At 40.0% G+C, this 22,405-nt stretch overlaps 1 protein-coding gene across 1 annotated transcript in view; it reads right to left on the minus strand.

Moving 5' to 3' along the window:
- Positions 1 to 6,180: 6,180 nt before the first annotated feature.
- l3mbtl3 (L3MBTL histone methyl-lysine binding protein 3) overlaps positions 6,181 to 22,405 on the minus strand; it is a 77,599-nt gene continuing 61,374 nt past the window's right edge. Inside the window, exons 16-21 of the mRNA XM_084091963.1 lie at positions 21,765 to 21,908; positions 20,781 to 20,885; positions 16,777 to 16,868; positions 9,311 to 9,465; positions 9,110 to 9,172; positions 6,181 to 7,623 (exon numbers count right to left, since the gene is read on the minus strand). Of these exons, the coding sequence (XP_083948089.1) occupies positions 7,480 to 7,623; positions 9,110 to 9,172; positions 9,311 to 9,465; positions 16,777 to 16,868; positions 20,781 to 20,885; positions 21,765 to 21,908 (703 nt within the window). The 3' untranslated portion in view covers positions 6,181 to 7,479. The remainder of the gene's footprint in view (positions 7,624 to 9,109; positions 9,173 to 9,310; positions 9,466 to 16,776; positions 16,869 to 20,780; positions 20,886 to 21,764; positions 21,909 to 22,405) is intronic.

Consider the following 22,405-nt stretch of genomic DNA (forward strand, 5'->3'; position numbering starts at 1 on the left):
TGTTTACACACTTAAATACACCGGCCCTAATTACCTCATCCACCCATTACCATATAAGGGTAACGAACACAAAACAAGGGAAAGGAAAATTCCCTACTACTACACATGCATATTACTAGGATATTGGCTGTTTATTAGTACTTATAAAGCACATATTAATGCCTTATTCTGCGTGACCTTATTCTACATCCCTTAATCACCCAATACCTAAGCTTAACAACTACCTTACTAACTATTAATAAGCAGTAATCAGGAGTTTATTGAGGCAAAAGTTGTAGTTAATAGTTAGTTGACAGTGAGAATTGCACTCGTGTGGCCATTTTTCCTATTGTAACGAACTTGTATCGAACCGTGACCCCACAACCGGGGTACGTACCGAACCGCGACTTCTGTGTACTGTAGACATCTCAAACCTATTATTAGTATTATTAGGGATTAATATTACCTAGGGTTATTTTTCCAGACCTTTTTACTGAAGGTAAAAGCCGCCGTAATCTTTACTGACATTGTCTGTAATGATTACTGAGATGCACATTTGGACAGGACTAAAATCACAGAGAAGCTCTGGTAATTATAACTTTACCCCACCTCTCCATGTTAAACTAGTCCCGCCCGAATAGGGCTTAAGAGTCCTTGAAAATGAAAAACAAACTCAATGACAGTGTGTGACAGTAACATTACTGTAAAGTTCTAGCAATCACAGCTGCCAAATTTTTGCCATAAATTTAACAAAACCCAGGAAAATAATAAAACAGCAAATGTAAAGCCCACCAGCACATATATGAATATGATTGAGCACGCAGAATGTCACCAGCAGCTTTTCAGAACATTAAGATTTAGAAAGTGAGGTCTCCATGGTGATGCTGATGCATGTTGCCGTGACGCTGGAGAAGGAAACCAACTTCACACTGAGGAAACAGTTACTATGTGCTGTCTGCTCATTTCTGTGCTGATTGTTGTAATAAGAAGGATGAACGAGGCCTTGTTAGTTTGAAATGAATCAATGTTTCTTTTTAAAGAATATTTTGTGCAATGGGGTTGTGCTGTCTCCAGCATATAAACTGCTCCTCAATCCATTTATATCAAATTTTGCAATTAATAGTACAATGCCTATGAATACATAATGGAGCAAATTCATTTGAGATGTTTTGTAGTCAAACCAAATGATATATCATATTTTCCATGTGTTTTGATGCTAAACTTTCAATTATTGGACAAAAACCTAAAATATGTAACTACAGATTTTATGTTGCTCATGTTAAAATGCAAGTTCATCTGTTATTGTTTCAGTTGCATGCCTTATTATGTCACAAATACTCTTTTATGATTTATTTATGCATGTGTGATGATCAGTGTGCCAGAAAATTCAGACTGAGCACAGAACTGATCTACATTATCCACTTCATACACCACACATCAGTTCAAAACATAGTCACTGTAGGCCAATAAACCTAGAGAAAGTTATCGGTAACACTTTATTTTGATGGTCTCCTTTGAACATTCTACTACCTATAAGTAACTTTGCAACTACATGTAAACTAACTCTTAGAGCAGGGTTTCTCCAACTAGGTCCTGGAGGGCCACTGTCCTGCACAGTTTAGCTCCAACCCTGATCAAACACACCTGAGCAAGCTAATCAATGTCTTCAGGATCACTAGAAACTCACAGCTAGGTGTGTTTGATCAGGGTTGGAGCTAAACTGTGCAGGACAGTTGCCCTCCAGGACCGAGTTTAAGAAACCCTGTCTTAGAGTATTAGTAGACTGTCTGTTTAATATCTGCTAACTCTTTATTGTGCTGGTCCTCCAACAGACACTCTACTGACTACAAGTAACTTTGCAACTACATGTCAACTTATTCTACTAGGCCGAACCCTACCAGTTTACTAATACTAATAATAATACTCTAATGAGAGTTAGTAGACATGTAGGTGTAACGTTACATGACCATCAAAATAAAGTGAAACCGCGTTATCTTCTTGTTACGTCACAAAACACAAGATCCAGTTGCGAATGAAAGGTGATGTTTATTTATGTAAACAGCAAAACATCAAGACAAGAACCGTGACATTCCCCCACCCCGTCTCCTGACGCTCCCAGAGGGTCCTACCTGGCGATTGTAATCATCGATAAGGGAGTGGTCCAATATGTCCCGGACAGGAACCCAACTCCTCTCCTCCGGACCGTAACCTTCCCAGTCCACCAAACACTGGAATCCGCGTCCCCTCTGCCTTGAGTCCAGAATACGACTAACCGAATAAACAGGCTCCCCATCTACGATTTGCGGCGTTGGGGGAACCGGGGTAGCCAGATTAATAGTAGAACAAATAAGGGGTTTAATCTTTGAAACATGGAAGACGGGATGAATTCTCCGGTACGCCGGAGGAAGTTTGAGTCGAACCGTCACCGGGTTAAGGATCTTGGTGACGGTAAACAGGCCAATGACTTTGGGAGCATGTTTTCTACAGACGGAGCGGAGAGGAATATCAGTAGATGAAAGCCACACTTTTTGACCAACGACGTAGACGGGAGGCTTCGACCGGTGGTGATCGGCCTGGGCCTTGGTGCGCAAACCCACCCAGAGAAGAGTCTCCCTGGCTCTTCTCCAGATGCGTCTGCACCTCTGGAGAAATTCGTGAGCAGAGGGAACCACGACTTCGGATTCCAGACTAGGAAAAATTGGTGGCTGGTACCCTAAACCACACTCAAACGGAGACAGGCCCGTGGACGACACTGGTAATGAGTTATGAGCGTACTCAACCCATGAGATATGCTGACTCCAAGAGGACGGATTCTGTGACGCCAAACATCGCAACCCTCGTTCCAAATCTTGGTTGGCCCTCTCCGTCTGACCGTTGCTCTGGGGATGAAACCCGGAGGAAAGACTGACACTCGCCCCCAGCAAAATTTGGACACACAGTACACACAGACATGAACAGGCAAACCTGCAAACCGTGACACTTCTAGAATTCTGATTCATCTCAATGGCAGTCGCTCCGCTGGGGCAGGAAGTACACTGTTCAGAATCGGTCAACTTTGCTAATGTAACCACAAATCAAATTTAAGCCTATCGCCTGAACTGAAGATGCCACTCTTGAGTGGAGTCACAGGAACATCACAGCTTTTAGAGAGAAAAAATCAAGCACAGGTAAAACATTTACTGTTCATTTATTTCATAAAACAGTTACTAAGAATATTAAGGACACTAATTGTCATTGAAACATTTTATTAAACAAATGCAACAACAATATCTGGATGCTGTGCTGGGTATTTCGCATCATAGCTGTTATTAAGTCACAGCTGGAATGTTCTACTGTCCAATCAGGAGCCAAGACCAGAACGATCTGTTTTATGAAATGTCTGGATGATCTCCATGCGACTTGTTTGGTGAAATGCAAAGCTTGATGCTTTGGCTTCTTTAGGAATAGTTTACATTAGCAGAGAAAAATGTTTTTTAAAGAAAACATCTAAATTCTGTCTGAAACACGTGTTACTTAATGTTAACAATCTTTTGTATAAAAGCCTGTCGTCCGTTTCACACATGATCCATTTACAGTGTGTATTCAGTCCTGTATACCACATATACAACAATTAGTTCTTCGTTTCTCCATCATTTTGAATTCAAATCCAAACCTTGTTAAAGTTACTGACAATGATTTTTCAGTAATGTGTTTCCCTTTGTACACAATACCGTAATACAATCCTTCATAGATGTATTCACACCTAAAACACAAAAAATATACAACGTATTAATCCATTCATCAACTCTATATAGATTATTAAATTGTTCAAGCAAGTGGAAAAACCTTTAAACATATGGTACTTCTCTAACGTTAAAAGGTAGTATTGCAAACATTTTAAATTAAAACTTACCATTCACTCAGACAGCAAACTCTCATGCCTCTTCTTTTGCATTTAAATCTAAATACTTGATTCTGATTGGTCAATCGCACCATTTAGCTGTACCTTATTCCCAGATAACAACTGCTGAAAACAGATAACACAGGCTCATCTGGGTTACTGGAGTCAGAGACCTTGACAAAGGCTACTTGTGCCGAAACGTTGGTAAGTCAATATAGTCAAATCAATATGTCTAATCTCCTTAATTATTTGGTGAAATGCAATGTAATAAGTGGAATGACTGAATACTGTATCCCTTAATTGTCTGTCTAGTTTGAACTTGCCGCGACTTCGACAGATCAATATTTCGTGTCTAATTATTTACTTATGTGGCAAGTAGCCGTGTAATAAGCAGAATAATGTACATCCAGCCGATTGTTATCTCAGAATAAACCCCTGACACGTCTCCCTATTTACATGTCTCCCTATTTAAGTTTCAATTCTTGACACCCTGGTTACAGCCCCTACGAAGCATGAATGAATATTCAACATTCATACTGTCAAATTTCTTCGAGGGCCTGTTAAAAGCACATATTTCCCTTAAAACTAAGATTGTGAGATAGCAGGAATTATCTTTGAGTTTGTAGATAACGAGGGAAGGATGACAAGAATCTGGGTGAAATGTGTTAATTTATAGATTAATGAGTTTAAAGAAAGGAACGTACACAAGACAAATATATAAAGCTTCCTTCCAACACCAGACACATGTTCAGACTTGCCCAGTGTCTGTTCATAGATCAATCCCTGGAGAATGTCGTTGCCGAGCACATCAAGTTCCAACACTTTTGTCAACATCTCCAGAGATCAACAAAATAAGCCATTGGTAAGTGTAGACATAACTGTGTGATGCTGTAGTAGCTACTAGATCCTTGCAATGTTGCACTGAATGCCATTTTGCATCAAAAAAAGAGGTCTTTCTCTCTTCGATAAGGGGACGTTTAAGTGCCTCCAGCTGTCACATTTTGTTCGCAGATATTTCCGTGCAGCTTTTGTCTGTGGGCAGTTGCAGAAGCTAGCTGAACAAACTCTTGAGTTTCAGAGTGTGTTTAATGCTCAAGAAAACAAACAAATCCAGCCTGGTTTAGATCGAGTTCAGAGAAATCACAATGCATGTTCTCTCAGGGTTTTATTAAAGAGGGCAATCTATTCTGCCAGTACCAGTTTTTTGGAGGTCATTTCAAAAGTCATTAATCACAGAGGGCCCTTTCTTGCACCCAGCGCAATTGACTTTGTACACCGATGCATGTTTCATTCCTATTTTGCACCCAACGCACAGCGGACTTTTCCCTCCACAGACGCACGTCGGTAAATTAGGGAATGAACTTGCGCTCCCGGGGGCGGTTCAGCGAAAAGAGGAGGCGTGTTCCGGCGCAAACGTTCCCTGGTGCTATTTTGCAGTTTCAGAAATCAATTCCGCCACTGACCAGGAGAAACCTAGTCTAAAGTCAGTGGCGCGCTGCGCATGTTATTCAGAGGCTATTTTAAGGGCGCATGCTTGGCCATAATCAATGTAGCGTGTGCACAACGCACATACACTTTACTTCTCTCATCTACACACAGACGCAGCAGTTCACATTTTTAGAAAACCATACATTATTACAAGGAAAAATATTCCACACGAGGGAAATCATTGTGGTGTCCATGAAGATGTGAAAAAATAGGCATAAATCTAGCTTACACATTTACCCAAATTATTATACGCCTGTTTAACCGAAGCTAATCTGGGTGTGTTTCTCCATCCCCAATGTCACTTCTCTGTGTTTTACGGCCCTGACGAGAACGTCGGTCTCCTCGGCTGTGAACCGCTCCTGGCGTGCGTCTGGCAAATCCGCCGTTATAATAGCAATCCGCCATGGAACAAGCGCTCCTGCTCTTAAAGGGAATGTGAGATGATGCTCTGATTGGTTTATTTCACGTTACGCCCAAACCACACCTATGAATAATGAAGTGACTTCAGACCAACACATTTTAGATTTGCGTCGGGCGCAAGAGTCATTTATCCCGCCGGTATAATAGCAACAGCGCCCGAGATCCGCCCACAAAGTTACTTGCGTTTCACCCTTGATACTTGCGTTTCAGATCGTTAAAATAGGGCCCATGATGTGTATGGATCATGTTCCATGTTTTATTCAGTAAGAGGTCAATCAATCAATCAATGGTTGAGGAATACTGCAGTATAGTATCCTAATGAAATCAAATCCTGAAAACCAGCAGCAAAATAGACACCACATTTTAATCTAAATTATGCAAACATTAAAAAGACCATTGTGTTGACACAGACCTTTGGATCATCAAGTTTATTTGCAAATGAATTACAGTGAAGTTTAGTAGTCCACACACCAGTGCTGCACATCCACACTAAACCATTCCTTATTTACACGTTTTTATATTTCATCTTAAATCCCCAAACCAACTGTTCATCACAAGCTCCCGTGACAAAAACAAATGTACATGATAAATGAGTTTTGAATATATGAAAAATCATAAAGCTGCGTAAAACCAGCATTTCAACACTATACAATTGTTTAGATTTGTTAACAAACGTGTCCACACTCCATCACTTCATTTTAAATAGTCAAAATATTAAACTTGAATAAATGTGAAGTTTCCTGTATTTAACGCTGCATGCCTCAGCAACAGAAGCAAAATTAATACTCATGTCTGTATATTAAAGGAAAATTACACTTTTTTTCTTATACTGTGCACATTCTATTACAAAATACCAAATATGGCTCTCACAATGTTCATTTGTGCCTCGAGTGTAGCTTTAACCCTTCATTCTCCATTTATACATCCACCGTATCGAAACGAAAAAAGAGAGAACATGGAAAAATACATTGGCCTTTATACTTTACACACTGCAATCCATGACTAATGACCGCAGTCGTGATGAAGAAGAGAAGGACGATGCATTAATATGACATCACAGCACACTGGAAACAAGAAAATCAAAGAGGACCAACACACCGATCCTTCATGCAGAACTGGTGTTGATGATGGATTTCGCAAAACGTCTTATTTTCTAACCTCACACTTGCTCTTTTGAGTTAAATTTGACTAGCTCTCTAAAGTTAGTGTTCAGATAATCTGAACATGACAGAGACTGACTTGAATGGAAGCATTTTCAGGATAAATGATGAAGTGCAAAGGACACAGATATCCCTCTGCAAACACTTAAATGATCAACAGCTATGAAATAAAGAAGAGAAGTAAGAGAAACTCTACCTGGAAACAGAAATTGTGCGGCTCTTCAGTGCATGTACCTGCATTCGTTTAGCACCTGAGTTCAGAAAGGCGCTCCGATAACCCCTCAGCGAACAAAATATACATTCTCACCCACCCCGTAATGTCATGTGACTTAATAACTGCATACATATACACGTTTATAAAGGATGGTGCAGAGAAGTGTCTGTCTAAATGAATTATGAATGTCATTATATGTGCTCAACCTGCTCATTCTGGCATGATCTAAATCTTGTTCAGCATGTGCAATAGTGTCATGTATATACTGTATGAATCTTCACGACGAGCCCTTTGACTGAAGCGGTAATGAACGCTCTCGGCTCTGCGGTCTGGGCGGGTCAGAGTTCGTTGCAGGCCGAGTTCTCAGTGGTTTTAAACATCAGGATGGAGTTGTAAATCTTCAGCGCAGGTCCTAGTTTAATGCTGAGGATCTTCACCAGGTCCACCTGAGTCAGTAACAGGAACGCCTCTCCGTCAATTTGCTGAAACCAAACAACAATAAATCAGCTGATAAACACACACACACACACACACACACACACACACACACACACACACACACACTCTCATGTCTGTTTACAAACAGAGACATTTGGTATTGTGTGACATTTGGAGATTATTCATCACTGTGTAGTTATTTTTGCTGGCAATTCAATGGAAAATGTGCTCTATATGAAATAATAATGTGTTGATGTGCATATGTATGATCCTATACTGCACAAATGAAAGGTGCTTCATCTCAATTGATTATTTTCTCTTCATATTTAGATCAGATCATTTATAACTAAGAATGCACCAATATTAAAATTCCAGCCGATACGATAAGTCGATAATTATTTTCATATTACGGCTGATGATAACGGTTTAATGGACAATACTGAAACAATCATTTGTCTAAATAAATTAAAATTAAACCACTAAAAACTGAAATCATTCACTTTAAATGCTACAAGTGAATTTAGACAATCAATCGCACGATTTAAAGTGATTGATTGAGCGTGACAGTTGTGTGTGAGTGGATTGGCTGCGGGATATTAAGAGTGTGACACTGATTTAATCCAACAGTTCAATAAACAAGAAGTGTTTTATGTTACGTAACTTCCATTTTAGATGCAATAGTTACTTGCCTAGTTTTTCTAAACAAAAAAAGCAACAAAAAAAAAACGAGAGAAGCACTGCTGTTCTAATATATATTAGCATTCTTGCAAAAACACTTGACCTATCAAATTAGTGGAACACAATAATTGGTTTTATAATATAAAAGAAAGAAAAAAATACAATAATTTTCACCAGTGATCTGAGACTTTTGGACCCCAATGTCTGTCAGCACTCAGTAATGCAGTTCCCATTTGCACATAGTAAATACAATTAGAAAACAAAAGTTAAAGACACAGAGAGAGAGAGAGAGAGAGAGAGAGGAGGAAGAGCAGATAGACAGAGAGAGAACAGGAGGAGAGAGAGAGAGAGAGGAGGAAGAGCAGATAGACAGAGAGAGAACAGGAGGAGAGAGAGAGAGAGAGGAGGAAGAGCAGATAGACAGATAACAGGAGGAGAGAGAGAGAGAGGAGGAAGAGCAGATAGACAGAGAGAGAACAGGAGGAGAGAGAGAGAGAGAGGAGGAAGAGCAGATAGACAGAGAACAGGAGGAGAGAGAGAGAGAGAGAGAGAGGAAGAGAGGAGGAACAGCATTATTTAAAGCTCTAGCCCTCTGGCCTGTTTAACACACTCTTGTTAGTGGTAAACAGGCGAGATGCAGTGACGTGGGATGACTTGACATGCCTAAAAATGATTTCAATGAGATCTTCTCACATATCCCATCATGCACCTCTTCCTTAAGCACCATGAGATTCTGTTCCTTAAATGCTCCAGTTACTCCTGCTGCCAAACCTCACGATGAAGGACTAGTTAAGCACTTCTCTGAGGATTCAGTTATTCTAACTCTGCTCGTAATTAAAGGGAATAATTTACCTCCTCTCTGAAGGTGCGCACTTGTTCTTTGCAGCCTGGAAGACCTTGGATAAACTCAATCACCTACAGAATAACAATGAGGATTAGAGGAGGAACGACACTGCAGTTTACAACAGCTGGGTTCAAAACAAATCAGCTGACCTAAAATAACACTTGCATTACTCAACAAAGCTAACAGGTGTGATCTGGAGATCTGTGTACCTCATCCACGCTCCACGCTGCCACTTTACCGGCCGTGATGCCCGCCACTGTCGGAAGCAGCTTGCTGTGCTGATCCCAGCAGTGAGGCATGCTGGGAGACGGGCTGGAACATGGCATGAATACAGACTGGTGCAAAGCCTGCTGCAGAGTCAACTCTAAGAGAGAGAGAGAGAGAGAGAGAAGGGAGAGTTATTAAAGAGCTATTCTGCCCTTTCTCAGTCTTGATGTTGTTTCAGGCTCTACTAGAACAGGTTTTCCTGCGTGAATGTTGATTATTCTCCTCATATTCTCCATTGTTGCGGCTCCTCTCTTCCCAGTCTGTCAGTAACGCTCTGTTTACTTCCTGTCTCTATGAAGCCCCTCCTTCTGAAAAGCACACTGTGCTCTGATTGGTCGGCTGGAGCAGTGTGTTGTGATTGGTCGAGCACTTCGAGCGTGTTTGGGAAATGTCCCGCCCCTTACCATAACCGCCAGTTTAACACACTACTAACTAACTCAACCAGGCCCCGCCCCTTTATTCTGCGTATAGCTTGGGCACAAATGATTAAAAATTAGGAATATTGTGATATGTTCGTTTCCGGAAGAAAACATCTCAGTTACGACGACTGTAACCTTGGTAACCCGAGAAAGGAACAAGACACTGCGTTAAATCCATTTAATGTTAATCAATATCCATCCATAATCCAAAATCCATTTTCATGAGGGCAAGAGGACACACAGCTCTGCTATAGTTACATTATTACAGCTTTGACTCTAATAGGCAAAAATGAGAGTCCACAATTAAATGTACAGTAAAAGATATTAATGATCAACATCCATTAGTTTTTTTTTTACAATCACTAGGACACATTTCTCAATACTGAGGTCACTTTTTCTCCTCTCTTCACTCAGGGATCACAGCATCAGTCTATGTGAGGTAAACTGAGGATCATTTATCATTGCTTTGACACAAAATGCATTCAATGCCGACATCTTTCAATTGACATGAAATCTTTTCTCACTTAGACACAAACATCACCAAAACTCAATGACCCTACAGGCCAAATTGCACAAGTTTACATTAAGTTAAAAACCTAACACAACACAAAAATGAATAAGAGAAATTTGCACCATTTCTACAGTAATACCATATTGAAATATATTCTGAATCCAAGAAATCCCATGCTATCAAAGCAATTAGATGAAACTGAACACCAACACGTCTTTCAGTTTCATTACCATCCAGTCAAAAGGGGAAAACTTAGGAATAATTTAGTACTGTAATGTAAACATGGGCCATATAACAGTGGAAACACGGATTGCTGGAAAATTCTGTCAATGGCGAGGAAAGCGTTAAAAGTATCCATGTTTGAATCCTGCGTCTAATACCACGCTATACATGACAGACGAGCAAGAGTGACTTTTCTCTTTTTCTCAGCATTATTGCCGTTTCATTATTATTGATGACATCATAGACAGTGGCAGGTCTAATTGGCTGCAGTAACACTAACTAAACTGTTTAAATCTGAGAGATGTTTGTTACGGCAAATTGTGTGCTTTGAAATTCGACAGTAAAGGTAAATCTTGTTCATAAATGACAAAATGACTTTCCTCATTTGTGCACTTCACCTTGTGGGTGTTGCTATTTTTTCATTTGTTCGGAGCCTTACGAATAAAGTAGCCTTCTTGCGGCGCCAAAAGCCATGTAAATTCATCAGCTTCTCAGCTGGTCCACTTCAGTGCGGCATACACAGCGCTCATGAGCCGTCGTGCTCCGTGCTGGATGCCAAACACTGACACAACACCCTCACCCACCGCTGGCCGTTCATGGCTAATTCACTCTGACAGAGTCCTTCTTTGAAGCTGGAACAAAAAGGAACTGGGCTGCGTTTTCTAAAAGCTTTCGGGAAACACAGCCCAGAACGTTTTAAGAAAGTGCTTGTCTCAAGATAATGTCATTACAGGAAGATCTATCTGCACTTAAAGGTGCTGTATGTAACTTTTTCACTTTACTAAAGCAAAAAAACACCATATTATGTTTGCATATATTGAGGAAACATGCTTTTCACATACTCGTTTCTCTGAAAAACACTTCTACAGCCAGTTATTTTACTTTGAAATGTGCATTTCCAGGCTGGAATGTTCGTTATTGTTTTGGTCTGTGTGATACTGCACGTTGCCAATTTATCAATTTTCATTGTCCATTGCGCTCGTTCCTGTTGCGTGGCAACCCGTGTGAGCGCCGTCCAGTCTGAGGAGCAGGAGGCAGGAGAAACGACGATATACGATGTTTTGAATTCGACTGCAGTACCTATTTCAACCACTAGTTGTCATTCTTACATACTGCACCTTTAAAGGTCAGTCTGCACTTTTATTGAATAAGAAGTTGTGATCTACAGCAGGTAAAGCAGTATCACAGGTATGGAGGTTGTTCAGCACAATGTGAATGCTCTTAAATATCTAGTTCAGTCATGAAACTCTGGAGGGCGCAGGCTGATGGCCTTTAAAGGTCCCATGACATGGATTATTTTATTATTTTATAATGTTTCCTGGGGTGCCCTTATAATGTTAGTATGTTTTTAAGATCAAAAATTTTAATAAGTTAGAAATAAAAGGCATTTTTCCTAGCCTGATTTTAGCCTCTGATTTGAACACTCTGTTTGAAGGGATTGTTTGAAGTAAAATTGCTAGAGTGCCTTCTGTGTGAACGCAAACACGTCCCGGGATTGATGCCGGGATCGATGCCGGGATGGGGACCTAGTAACATTGCCGGGATCAGTCCCGGAACGCGCCCTGCGTGAACAAAAGCCAGGACCAATGCCGTAAGGGGTGTGTCGTAGTGATGACGCACGTGCCATCGCAATGATGTAGTTATCACGCGACTCTGTTGCTCTTAGGAGAAGTTTGTGTTCGTCATCAACAAAGAAAGAACGAAAACAAGTCTGCAAACTGGAACGAAGCAGAGACCAGGAGCTCCTTACTATCCGCGCTGAAGCTGAGCTTTGTGGAACTGTATGCGATGCGTTAGTGTACATGTTTTTGACGCGTACGTTACACGTCACATCCTGACGTCGCGTGTCTTTACGGGATGTGTGTGAACGCACTCGCAGATTCCGGAAAATCACTGGCAGTGTGAATGAACCAAAATCAAACGATCCCGGGACACATTATCCGTGTATTTTCCAGAATCTCTGTGTGAAAGAGGCTCTTCAGTAGCAACAGCTGTCGCTTTGATGATGCAAATGTACCGTGGTTCTGGCACAAAAACACAGTGTGAACACAATCGCAGATGAAGGGTGCGCAATCGAACTCTGCTTCGGACTAAAGGTCCTTTCACACTGGACGCGATTTTGACGCACGAATAATTTGCGCGATGGTTTTATATTTTGATCAGCTGTTTGTGTAATGAGCGCTTCCACACCGAACGCGAATGTGCTGCGGCGGAAAAACAACTTTTATTTTTTCCGCTTTGATGTCGACTTTTTTTTACTTTTGCGGCGACAGAAAAGGCTTCAGCCAATCACAAACTACAAGGACAACGATTTGAAAGACGATGTGTGGCGTAGCATTGCCAACCAACTCGGTTTTCTCGACTGTGAGTGTGTTGTGTGATAGTTTTAGTCGTTGTATAGTCCTGTGCTGTGTAGGCTAGCAGGCTAAACTACATCTGGGATAGAAAGCTAACACTATTATCGTCAAAGATAGAGACAGAGACCGTGTTTACTTTGAACATGTAACAAGATGTAGTGAGACTATTTAGGGCTGCTTTTAGTATCTATACATTCTTTGTGTGATATCTACAGTTTCTAGTCGAATGATTTTAACTTGTTACTAGTGTGTGACATGTAATGTGTATTGACATTACAAAACGCACTGTGTTTAGTTGAAGACGTAAAAAACTGTGGAGAAACCTGAGGGACACCTGTGTGAGAAGAAGGAGAGAGGAGAAGGAAACTAAGAGTGGACATTAGCATACTCCCCTTCAGACTCTCTGTTCTGTAAGATCGGGTGAACCCTAAACCTTCTTTCTGTCCTTTAAAGAAAATGAAAAGCTCGTCTTCACTGGATGATGATGATAATGATGATGAAGTGTCCATGTTTTCTCAGCCGTCGGCGCGAAAGTTTTGGAATGTTGAAGCTCTGAACGTCACAGACGTCGCAAATTCGCGTCGCGGCTGATGTGAACGGTTTTGACGCGAACTATTCGCTTTTCCGTTACGCGTCCGGTGTGAAAGGGCCTTTAGTGTGAAAGCTCCCTTATATTCAGACCTTCAAAACATGCTCGTACTTCAGTGTGACTGGCGCTCTAGTGATAACACTAAGGGGAATGAGTGCAGTCAGTACTGGATAATCACTGCTATGGATGCTCAGTTTCAGACATTCATTAACAGAGCACATAGCCAGTGGGAACCACCGTCTGTTATATAAACACATAAATGTCTCTGATAATGGCCCTATCCAAGTCATTAGCCGTCATAAAAACACTTCCTCAAGGGAATTCATAAAAACCATGCGGCAGAATACATCTAGATATCTAAGTGGCAATAGAGTATGTTTGTTCTCACAGTCTATTAAACCTGGATGAAACTCTCCTCAATCATCCTCTAATGTATTCCAGTGAAAAAGTTAAAAATGACACGAACTTGCACTATAAACTCAAAAAGACAAATGAAGTGGCGACGAGAGCGCATATATCAGGTTATGTCTCTGCAGTGTGTTTGTTTCATATAATTATTGAGGCATTAGAATCTGAATGCATTATGGGATGCCAGTGCAAAAGTCACAATTATTTCTACAGCGCTTTATACAATAGAGATTGTTTCAAAGCAGCTTCACAGAAATTAACTGGAAAATAACAGTGTTAATGTTGCAAAGTTCATCAATAAAAAAACAACGCATTTAATTGAGCTGTAAAGCAGCTCTACGGAAGAAAATAGTGTAATTATTCACATCAATTCAGTTTAGTGTTGATTAACTTCATTTGAATAATAGTGTTGATGTTGCAAAGTTAGTGTTATTATTCAGTTGAATGCATTTCAAATTTGCTCTCATTTGATAGTATCAGTGCAGTTAAATTGATAATATTGCTGAATTTTATAAACAGTTTAGTGTTTTTTTAAGTCTCATGTCTCATAACAGTATTACCGCAGTTCAACAATCAATTAAAACAATATTGATGGAATAAATATCTTCTTTTGAGTCCTGCTGTTGTGAAAGGGTGAGTAAATGAGGACAGTTTTTTGGGGGAATTTAAACTATCCCTTTAAATTCACCCCTATACTCTTTTAATTGTGATTCTGTGCTAAAAGAAAATCTGCCAAAATGGTCAATTTAACATTTTATCCAATATATGTGTGATGGGGAAATGCACTGCATTGTGGGATTGACCCATTTCCTCAGAAACTCCCACAGTTCCACTTAACTTCTGGCTGGATTTACCGTATTTAAGCATATGCCCAGGTGCACAAATCTAAAGGTTTTTGGTCCGCAATCACATTCATCATCAACACATCTGTCCTCACTGGCACTATCCCACCACAGTCAAGCAGACTCGGGCAACTCCACTGCCTTACAACCCACTCTAACCATACAAACAATCCCTGAGGCCTGCAAGAGCTGCCTCATTCTGTGTGTCCGTCAGCAGCTCACGACACCATTAATCACCAGATCCTCCCATCACAACCGCTCTCTGCTGCTTTGAGTCCGGCTTCATCCTCTAGAGGAACCGTGTCAAAGTCACATCCCCGGCCGAACACCCCCCCGGCCCTGCCAGCCGCTCATGCCGGTTTGCATTATTTACCATCAGGGAGAGCCATGGCTCTTGTCATCTCTAGACTGGATCACTGCTCTTCAACTGAACCTCTGCAAATGATCCAGGATGAGCCCTGATATACTCACGGCAAAGTTATTTGCTTTTTTATTCTTCGCTTTGGGGTAAAAATAGGTTTTCCTTTTCAGTGACGTACTGTTAGCGAACATCCCGCTGGCGTCCCCGCTGCTGAGAGCTAGTTTATGTAAATATGTGCTGAGCGCTTTCCTCTCAATAACTGAATAAACACACGATATAAATGCCAGCGGTGAGAAAACAGCAGTTCAGAAAGCATCTGATCAGTGTTTGCACCAGCTCTGTGATTCAGCACTCCAGTCACGTCATGTTTATTTATACAGCACTTTATACTATAGATTGCTGCTACAGTTTTACTGTATTAAACATGAAAAACAGTGTCAGTGTCGCTTTCAGTTAGAATTACAGCTTCAGTTTCTACTATAAAGCGGTTCTCCAGTGTGTTCATGTTTTTACTCGCGTCTGAACAGAAGAAATGAGCCTGAGAAGATTTACACCTCAAAGAGGGCGGAGCCTCAGAGCCACGCCCACATTTTACATCATCATCGCCACAGACCAATGGGAGTTCGAAGGTGTTTACCAGTCGGAGCGAAAATTGCCTTATCGAAGTCCCAAAATAAACTCCAAAAGAACTTGATTTTGATCCGATTTTGGTCGTTCTTCGATTTCACTTGAAGTATATCTGGGCGCACGTTGCATGTCTCTTCATCTCACTTTACTTGTAGCTTTTCTGCTCACATCAAGTTCAAGAGACATCTTAAGATGCCATATGTTAATTCCTGTCAGTGAACTAACTCAGCAATACTCATGTTTCTGTCTCCTCAGGATGAAACGCTTATGTTGTATTCCTCATTTGCAAGTGACTTAAAATAAAAGCACATTCTAATGATAATTTTTTTTGCTAGATTACTGTAAAACATTGTTTTTTACAGTGTCCTGGCCTAAAATGTCGTTCCACTTTTATCTGCTCTCAGTAGAATAAGCGCACCGACTAAAAGAGCTCGATTTATCGTGGAGAAGATGAAAATAAACTCACTGTATCCGCAGCGTTTGGGGTTTGAGTTTCGGATGTTGTGACCCGAGGTGCTTCAAGTACTTTAACGCTGCTAAGCTGCAATAAACTTCTTCATTAACGTCCTCATCATTTTTTCTCACATTACAATTAAATGTGTCTCGAGCCCCAGAAGATTATCCCTCGCAACGCCCACGACGCTTCCAAGTCCACCCTCACATCTTCCACTCTCCGACTGCCTCTGCGACCGGACGGAGTTAAAAAGCTTTTAAGCCGAGGAACAAAGGACCCGCTGTTCAATCCAACCCTCTTCCTCATTAGTGACTGCCACTAAACCTTCAGAGAGGAAGAGGGAGAGACCGGCTCTTCTGGAAGGAGACACAATCCCAGCACGAAACAGGAAGGCAGAAAGAGAGATGGAGTGAGTCATCACAGGAAGAAATGATTTCAGCTCTTCTGCAAATATGAATCACATCATCAACATCGGATTTCACACGCGTCAGACACTGCTTCTGTTGCTGTGTGTGACTGTCACCTTAGATGGCCCCTTCCACCTGATTTAACCCATAAAGAAGCAGTTTTTGCGTGTAAATATAGCATGAAGATATATTGATGTCGGTGTAGATCTACCTTTGGTTTCGGTGACTGATGACACCTCACTCTCCACTTCCTCTTCCTGCGGCGGCTCCTCCACCTTACGCACTTTACAGGGACGACCAACCCTGAGGGAGAACATCATCATGACATCATCACTTCATCATGACATCATCACGACATCATCATGACATCATCACTTCATCATGACATCATCATCACATCATCACTTCATCATGACATCATCATCACATCATCATGACATCATCACGACATCATCATGACATCATCACTTCATCATGACATCATCACATCATCACGACATCATCATGACATCATCACTTCATCATGACATCATCATCACATCATCACGACATCATCATGACATCATCATCACATCATCACGACATCAGCATGACATCATCACTTCATCATGACATCATCAGAACAGCACCCCAGTAAACTTGTGTTCTAAGTTATGAAAACATTATTTTTGAATGTTCTATGAACAATTAATCATTAGTTAAGCATTAGTAAACAGTTAATTCATCATTTATAAAGCATTAATAGACATTAATAAGCAGTTTATAAATACAGCTATAAATGCTTTGTTCTTGATTTATAAGCATATCTATAATGTGTTTAATAATTGTATTTTCATACTTTATTAATGATCAATTTATCATTTCTAAATGAAGTATTGCATTATTTACAAACCGGTTATTTAGGAGTTGTCAGTGGTTCATAAGATCACTTAAGTGTGAGTAAATGATTAATAAACTGTTTAAATACATATTATTATTCAGACATATAGTAATAGTTACTTAGTGTGTTAATAAATGCTTTATTAACATGTATTTCTACTGTAACTCAGGGTTAATTCAGGTAGTTATAAAGCATTTAGTAGAGGTCAGTTCACTATGTTTGTGAGCTCATCTAAAGTGAGGACTAGTTATGCCTTGTAAAGCGTTTATAAAGGAGATTTAAAGACTGTTAATTTTCCATGTTCTGTATCACTGTGTGTGTTTGTTTCCTTTTTCTGTTTAGAAGAAAACTGAGTCTTTAAATCTCCTTTATAAATGATGTTTAGAAGAAAACTGAGTCTTTAAATCTCCTTTATAAATGATGTTTAGAAGAAAACTGAGCCTTTAAATCTCCTTTATAAATGATGTTTAGAAGAAAACTGAGTCTTTAAATCTCCTTTATAAATGATGTTTAGAAGAAAACTGAGTCTTTAAATCTCCTTTATAAATGCTTTATAACTGCCTGAATCTACTACATTTACTTACACTTTCTAAGTGATCTTATTAATCAATGACAACTCCTAGTTTGTAAATAATGGTAAATAATGTAACCGGTTTGTAAATAATGCAATACTTCATTTAGAAATGATAAATTGATCATTAATAAAGAATGAAAATACAATTATTAAACACATTATAGATATGCTTATAAAATCAAGAATAAAGCATTTATAGCTGTATTTATAAACTGCTTATTAATGTCTATTAATGCTTTATAAATGATGAATTAACTGTTTACTAATGCATAACTAATGATTAATAGCGTGCAGTTATTATAAAGTGTCACCTTACATGTTTTTTGTGGCTATACAGACATTAAGGAAAAATTAAGGGGCCGTTGAATTATTAGAATTATGAAATATAATGCACACCCGAGCTGATAATCCAGCCATGATTATGCTAAGGTTATCGCACCTCAAAACATTGTTCAGATGATGTATTTCAAGACATTTGTCAGGTTTTTGTCCTTAAAATGCTATTGTGTGTGGGACTAATTTCTTATGCATCTCATCCCAAACCTCCGTTTCTAATTCCAAAACGTCATTTTAGAGCTAGTAATGGAGGCTTAAGCCACTGATAGCAGACTAATGCAGTTATTAGAGAGAGAGAGAGAGAGAGAGAGAGAGAGGGAGGAAGAGAGAGAGAGAGAGAGAGGGAGAGAAGGAGAGAGAGAGGGAGGGAGGAAGAGAGAGAGATAAAGAGAGAGAGAGAGAGAGAGAGAGAGAGAGAGAGAGAGAGGGAGGAAGAGAGAGAGAGAGAGAGGGAGAAAGAGAGAGAGAGAGAGAGTGAATGACCTCAGTCTGTGCGTCTCTCAACAGTGTTCGGCTCCAGCATCTACTAATAGCGAAACCATGTTTATCTGCACCTCGCTAGTGAGAAACGTCATAATAACTGATAAATGCATAATAAAACTTTAATTCTGTGGCAAAAAAACCTTGGAAATATTTAGTCGTTTTTATCCTATGGTGTATTAGCTTGGTCAGTGTCGTTGTGGGTTTTGGTTCTGTAAGGCTTTAGGACCTTTGAAATAACTGAAATCATTTGGTGGAGTGATAAGGAGCTGTAATGCGGTCGAGACCTGCCGGAACTACTTTAGCTGTGCGTTTCCATGAAAATAACTGCACACATTATTAGACTGTTTGTCAACCAATCAGATTCAAGCATTTTGAGCAAACATTCAATTATTGTTATTTCGAGAGAACCGTGCCTGAACAGCTGAAGCTCAGAGAACCTGTTATTTTCTGCATCTGTGGAATGACTTACTGCATGCCAGAACAGCCATTTTCATTTCTAATATAAAACTGGACACCACTCACTGAATTAAACATGCAACGTACGGTCATGTGACCACAGTATGCGAATGCTTCAGATTGTGTAGGCAGTATAAAATGTAACGTTACTGTGAGCTAGTATGCTAGTATTGCATTTCGAACACGGCCAACGGCTTTGAAGGGCTTACTAGACAATAGGCGCGTTTCCATTACAGATTTGCACAAAACTTTTGCGATTTTTTCTAAATGTCGACAAAAAACTATTGCGAAATGACGGCGTTTCCATTAACTGATGTTATGCGACTAAAACTTCATTTTTCCTCTCGCGATCAGTAAAATCATTCCAAAAACCATGATAACGGACGTTGGTGGGTTTATGTACTATATCCCAGCCACTGCACTGGCCATTATTATTAATGGAAGGAGATGTGTGTGTGTTTTCAAGCATTAATGGTGAGGAACGACCCTTATTATACTGTGAGCGGCTCATATGAGGAGTTTCTGGGTGTTTCTCCCTCAGATCTGCTTCGAGGTCTTGATTGTGGCATTTATTTGAGGTTCAGAATCCATTATTCCTGTAATTATTTTGTCTATTATGAGTTTAATAAAGAGCTCTGTCTCATATTCTGTCCAATCACACCGCGTCATCTACGTCAGGTGACTGTAAATGCGCAAAAACTGTTTCCATTGCAGTTTTGCGAAATATTTCTTTTTCGAATTGCCTGAAAAACCCCTCATGCGAGCGGAAAAACTTTTTTGCGATAAATGGGAGTTTTCGCGAAATTGACGTGTTTCCATTGGGCGTATTTTCAATTCGCAATTTCAATTTGCGCAATTTGAAGGGTAATGGAAACGCAGCTACTGTTTCAGATACAAGGATCTAAAATCTGTGCAAATATTTCGAGCTGAGGTATGATTTTGCATATATTTCATGTGTAATATAAAGCTCATTATGCAAATCCCTTCTGTACAGTAAACAGAAAATTCTCAAGGCTATTTCTGAACAGCTGAACAGGAGAAATGCAATCTCAGGATAAACAAGCGAGTGATCTTCCGAGATGACGGAGAGAGCCATAGTATGGACCAAGTCATCGCAACAGATTGTGTGGAAATAAAGCTCTGTTGACTAACAGGTCATTATGTCAACAGCGCAACCGAGAAGCGTCATTTTACTCCCAGTAAACAGTGAATCAGCCTGTGAGACGGCGTCAAGGACAGCTGTGTGTGTTCGTTCGCATGTGTGTGTCAGAGGATCTTCTGTCTGCATACAGACAATTAAGCATTTGTTAGGAGCATTTATTACACATTATATTCCCCTGACATTTTAAACTCATTACTGCAATCTTCATTCTCATTAGTTGTATATTAGTTCAATTAGTAAAATGGTCATGATAGTGTTTCGTTGTCACTGAGAAACACTGTAAAAGTTTGATTTTCTCTCACCAAGTGAGTGACTGAATCTAACCTTCGCTTGGTCTCTGTGACGACAGGCTTCTTTACAGTCGTTTCCATGGCGACGGTTGCCGTGCTGGGCTTCTCCGGGTGAGATGGGGCAGGGGTGACGGGTTTGCTGGAGAAATGGAGGCGAGACAGTGAGAAACGAACACATCACTGAAGGTGTGCAGAAGGCCAGACATGACAAAGTCCTCAGTTTTATCTCAAACAACACAGGTGTGGCTTTCAGGCCCTGTCATGACGTGATAAGCAAATCAAAAGTGTGACTATGCTAATTTATGCTAATGTAGTTGCATGAGCCAGTGTTACTCATTATTTATAAATAAATAAATATATTCAATTTCCAGATTATAATTCAAGTAGCCATAATTCCTTTGCCGCATTTTCCATTTGATTTTTGCCCACTTGGAATGTTCAAGTTTTTTTGCACCAAAAATGTCATAATTTTATTTGGCAGCCCAGATAGTGTTTCCATCTCTGACATGGTTGGCAACATACAAGATCAAATGAATAGGCCAGAGACATCATGAGCTGACTTTGATGTAATAATAAGAGGTTATTCAAACGTGTGTGTGTGAGCTCGAAAGTGTCGACAGCTTCATTAATTATAACCGGAGTCATTCAGTTTTAATGCATCGCAAACTGCCACTGAGTGAGAATGAAACAGCCTGTTTTTGCTACTGTACCTTTAAGACTGTGTAAACCAACTCAACACAACTATCACAAAACACACACACTGTCATTCATCATCGAGAAGAACCAAGAGGACAGAAACCTTTCAACAGGATGATCTGTGTCCATTGTGTTATTATTGTGTCGTGTGGAAAACATGCAAAGATTCCTCTTGTCATGTCGATGTCGGCAAACTTATGCACTTCACTATGAATGCAAGATTGAGCTCATAATCATCGATATTTCCCGCTCAGTTCAGCAGTTCTCCATCATAGAGGCCTTGTGAATATTTCAACAGATCCTCTGGGAAACGAACACTCACTCATTAGCGTCAGCTGGAGTCTCTGCGTTGGGTTCTGCTCTGCGCGGGCGGCCCACTCCGGTTCCCGGCATCTCTCCGCTCAAGCGATCCGGCAGAACCGAGTCCTTATTAAGGTTGATATCAGAATATGGGCATCCCACAGCACTGAAACACCAGGAACGGGTCACTTCACAGACATGACTTGCTATCATTGTAGTTCATTAGCTGCTTTGTATCTACGCTGCAAAAACTGATTTTCTTCATCAGTATTATTGTCTTATTTTCCAGTACAAATATTGCAACATTCTTAAAGCAAGATACGTTTACTGGAGGAGCACAATGACTTAAGATATCTTGTTTTCCGAAAAACTGATCAGAATTGAGTGAGTTGAAGATTAAAACTAGACAAAATACATGCCGATAAGGGTCAGGAAAATAAAATGCAAATGGAAAATTCAATTTTCCCATTGGCAGATGTTTTTTCTTGTTTTACTTGTTTTAAGCATAAACTATAAGTAAACAGTTATATATATATATATATATATGTACACTACCGTTCAAAAGTTTGGGGTCAGTAAGAATTTTAAATGTTTATAAAAGAAGTCTCTTCTGCTCACCAAGGCTGCATTTATTTGATTTTAAAAAAACCCAGTAATATTGTG

This window comes from Abramis brama (genome assembly GCF_963993115.1).
Source record: "Abramis brama genome assembly, chromosome: 18".
NCBI classification, from domain to species: Eukaryota; Metazoa; Chordata; class Actinopteri; order Cypriniformes; family Leuciscidae; genus Abramis; species Abramis brama.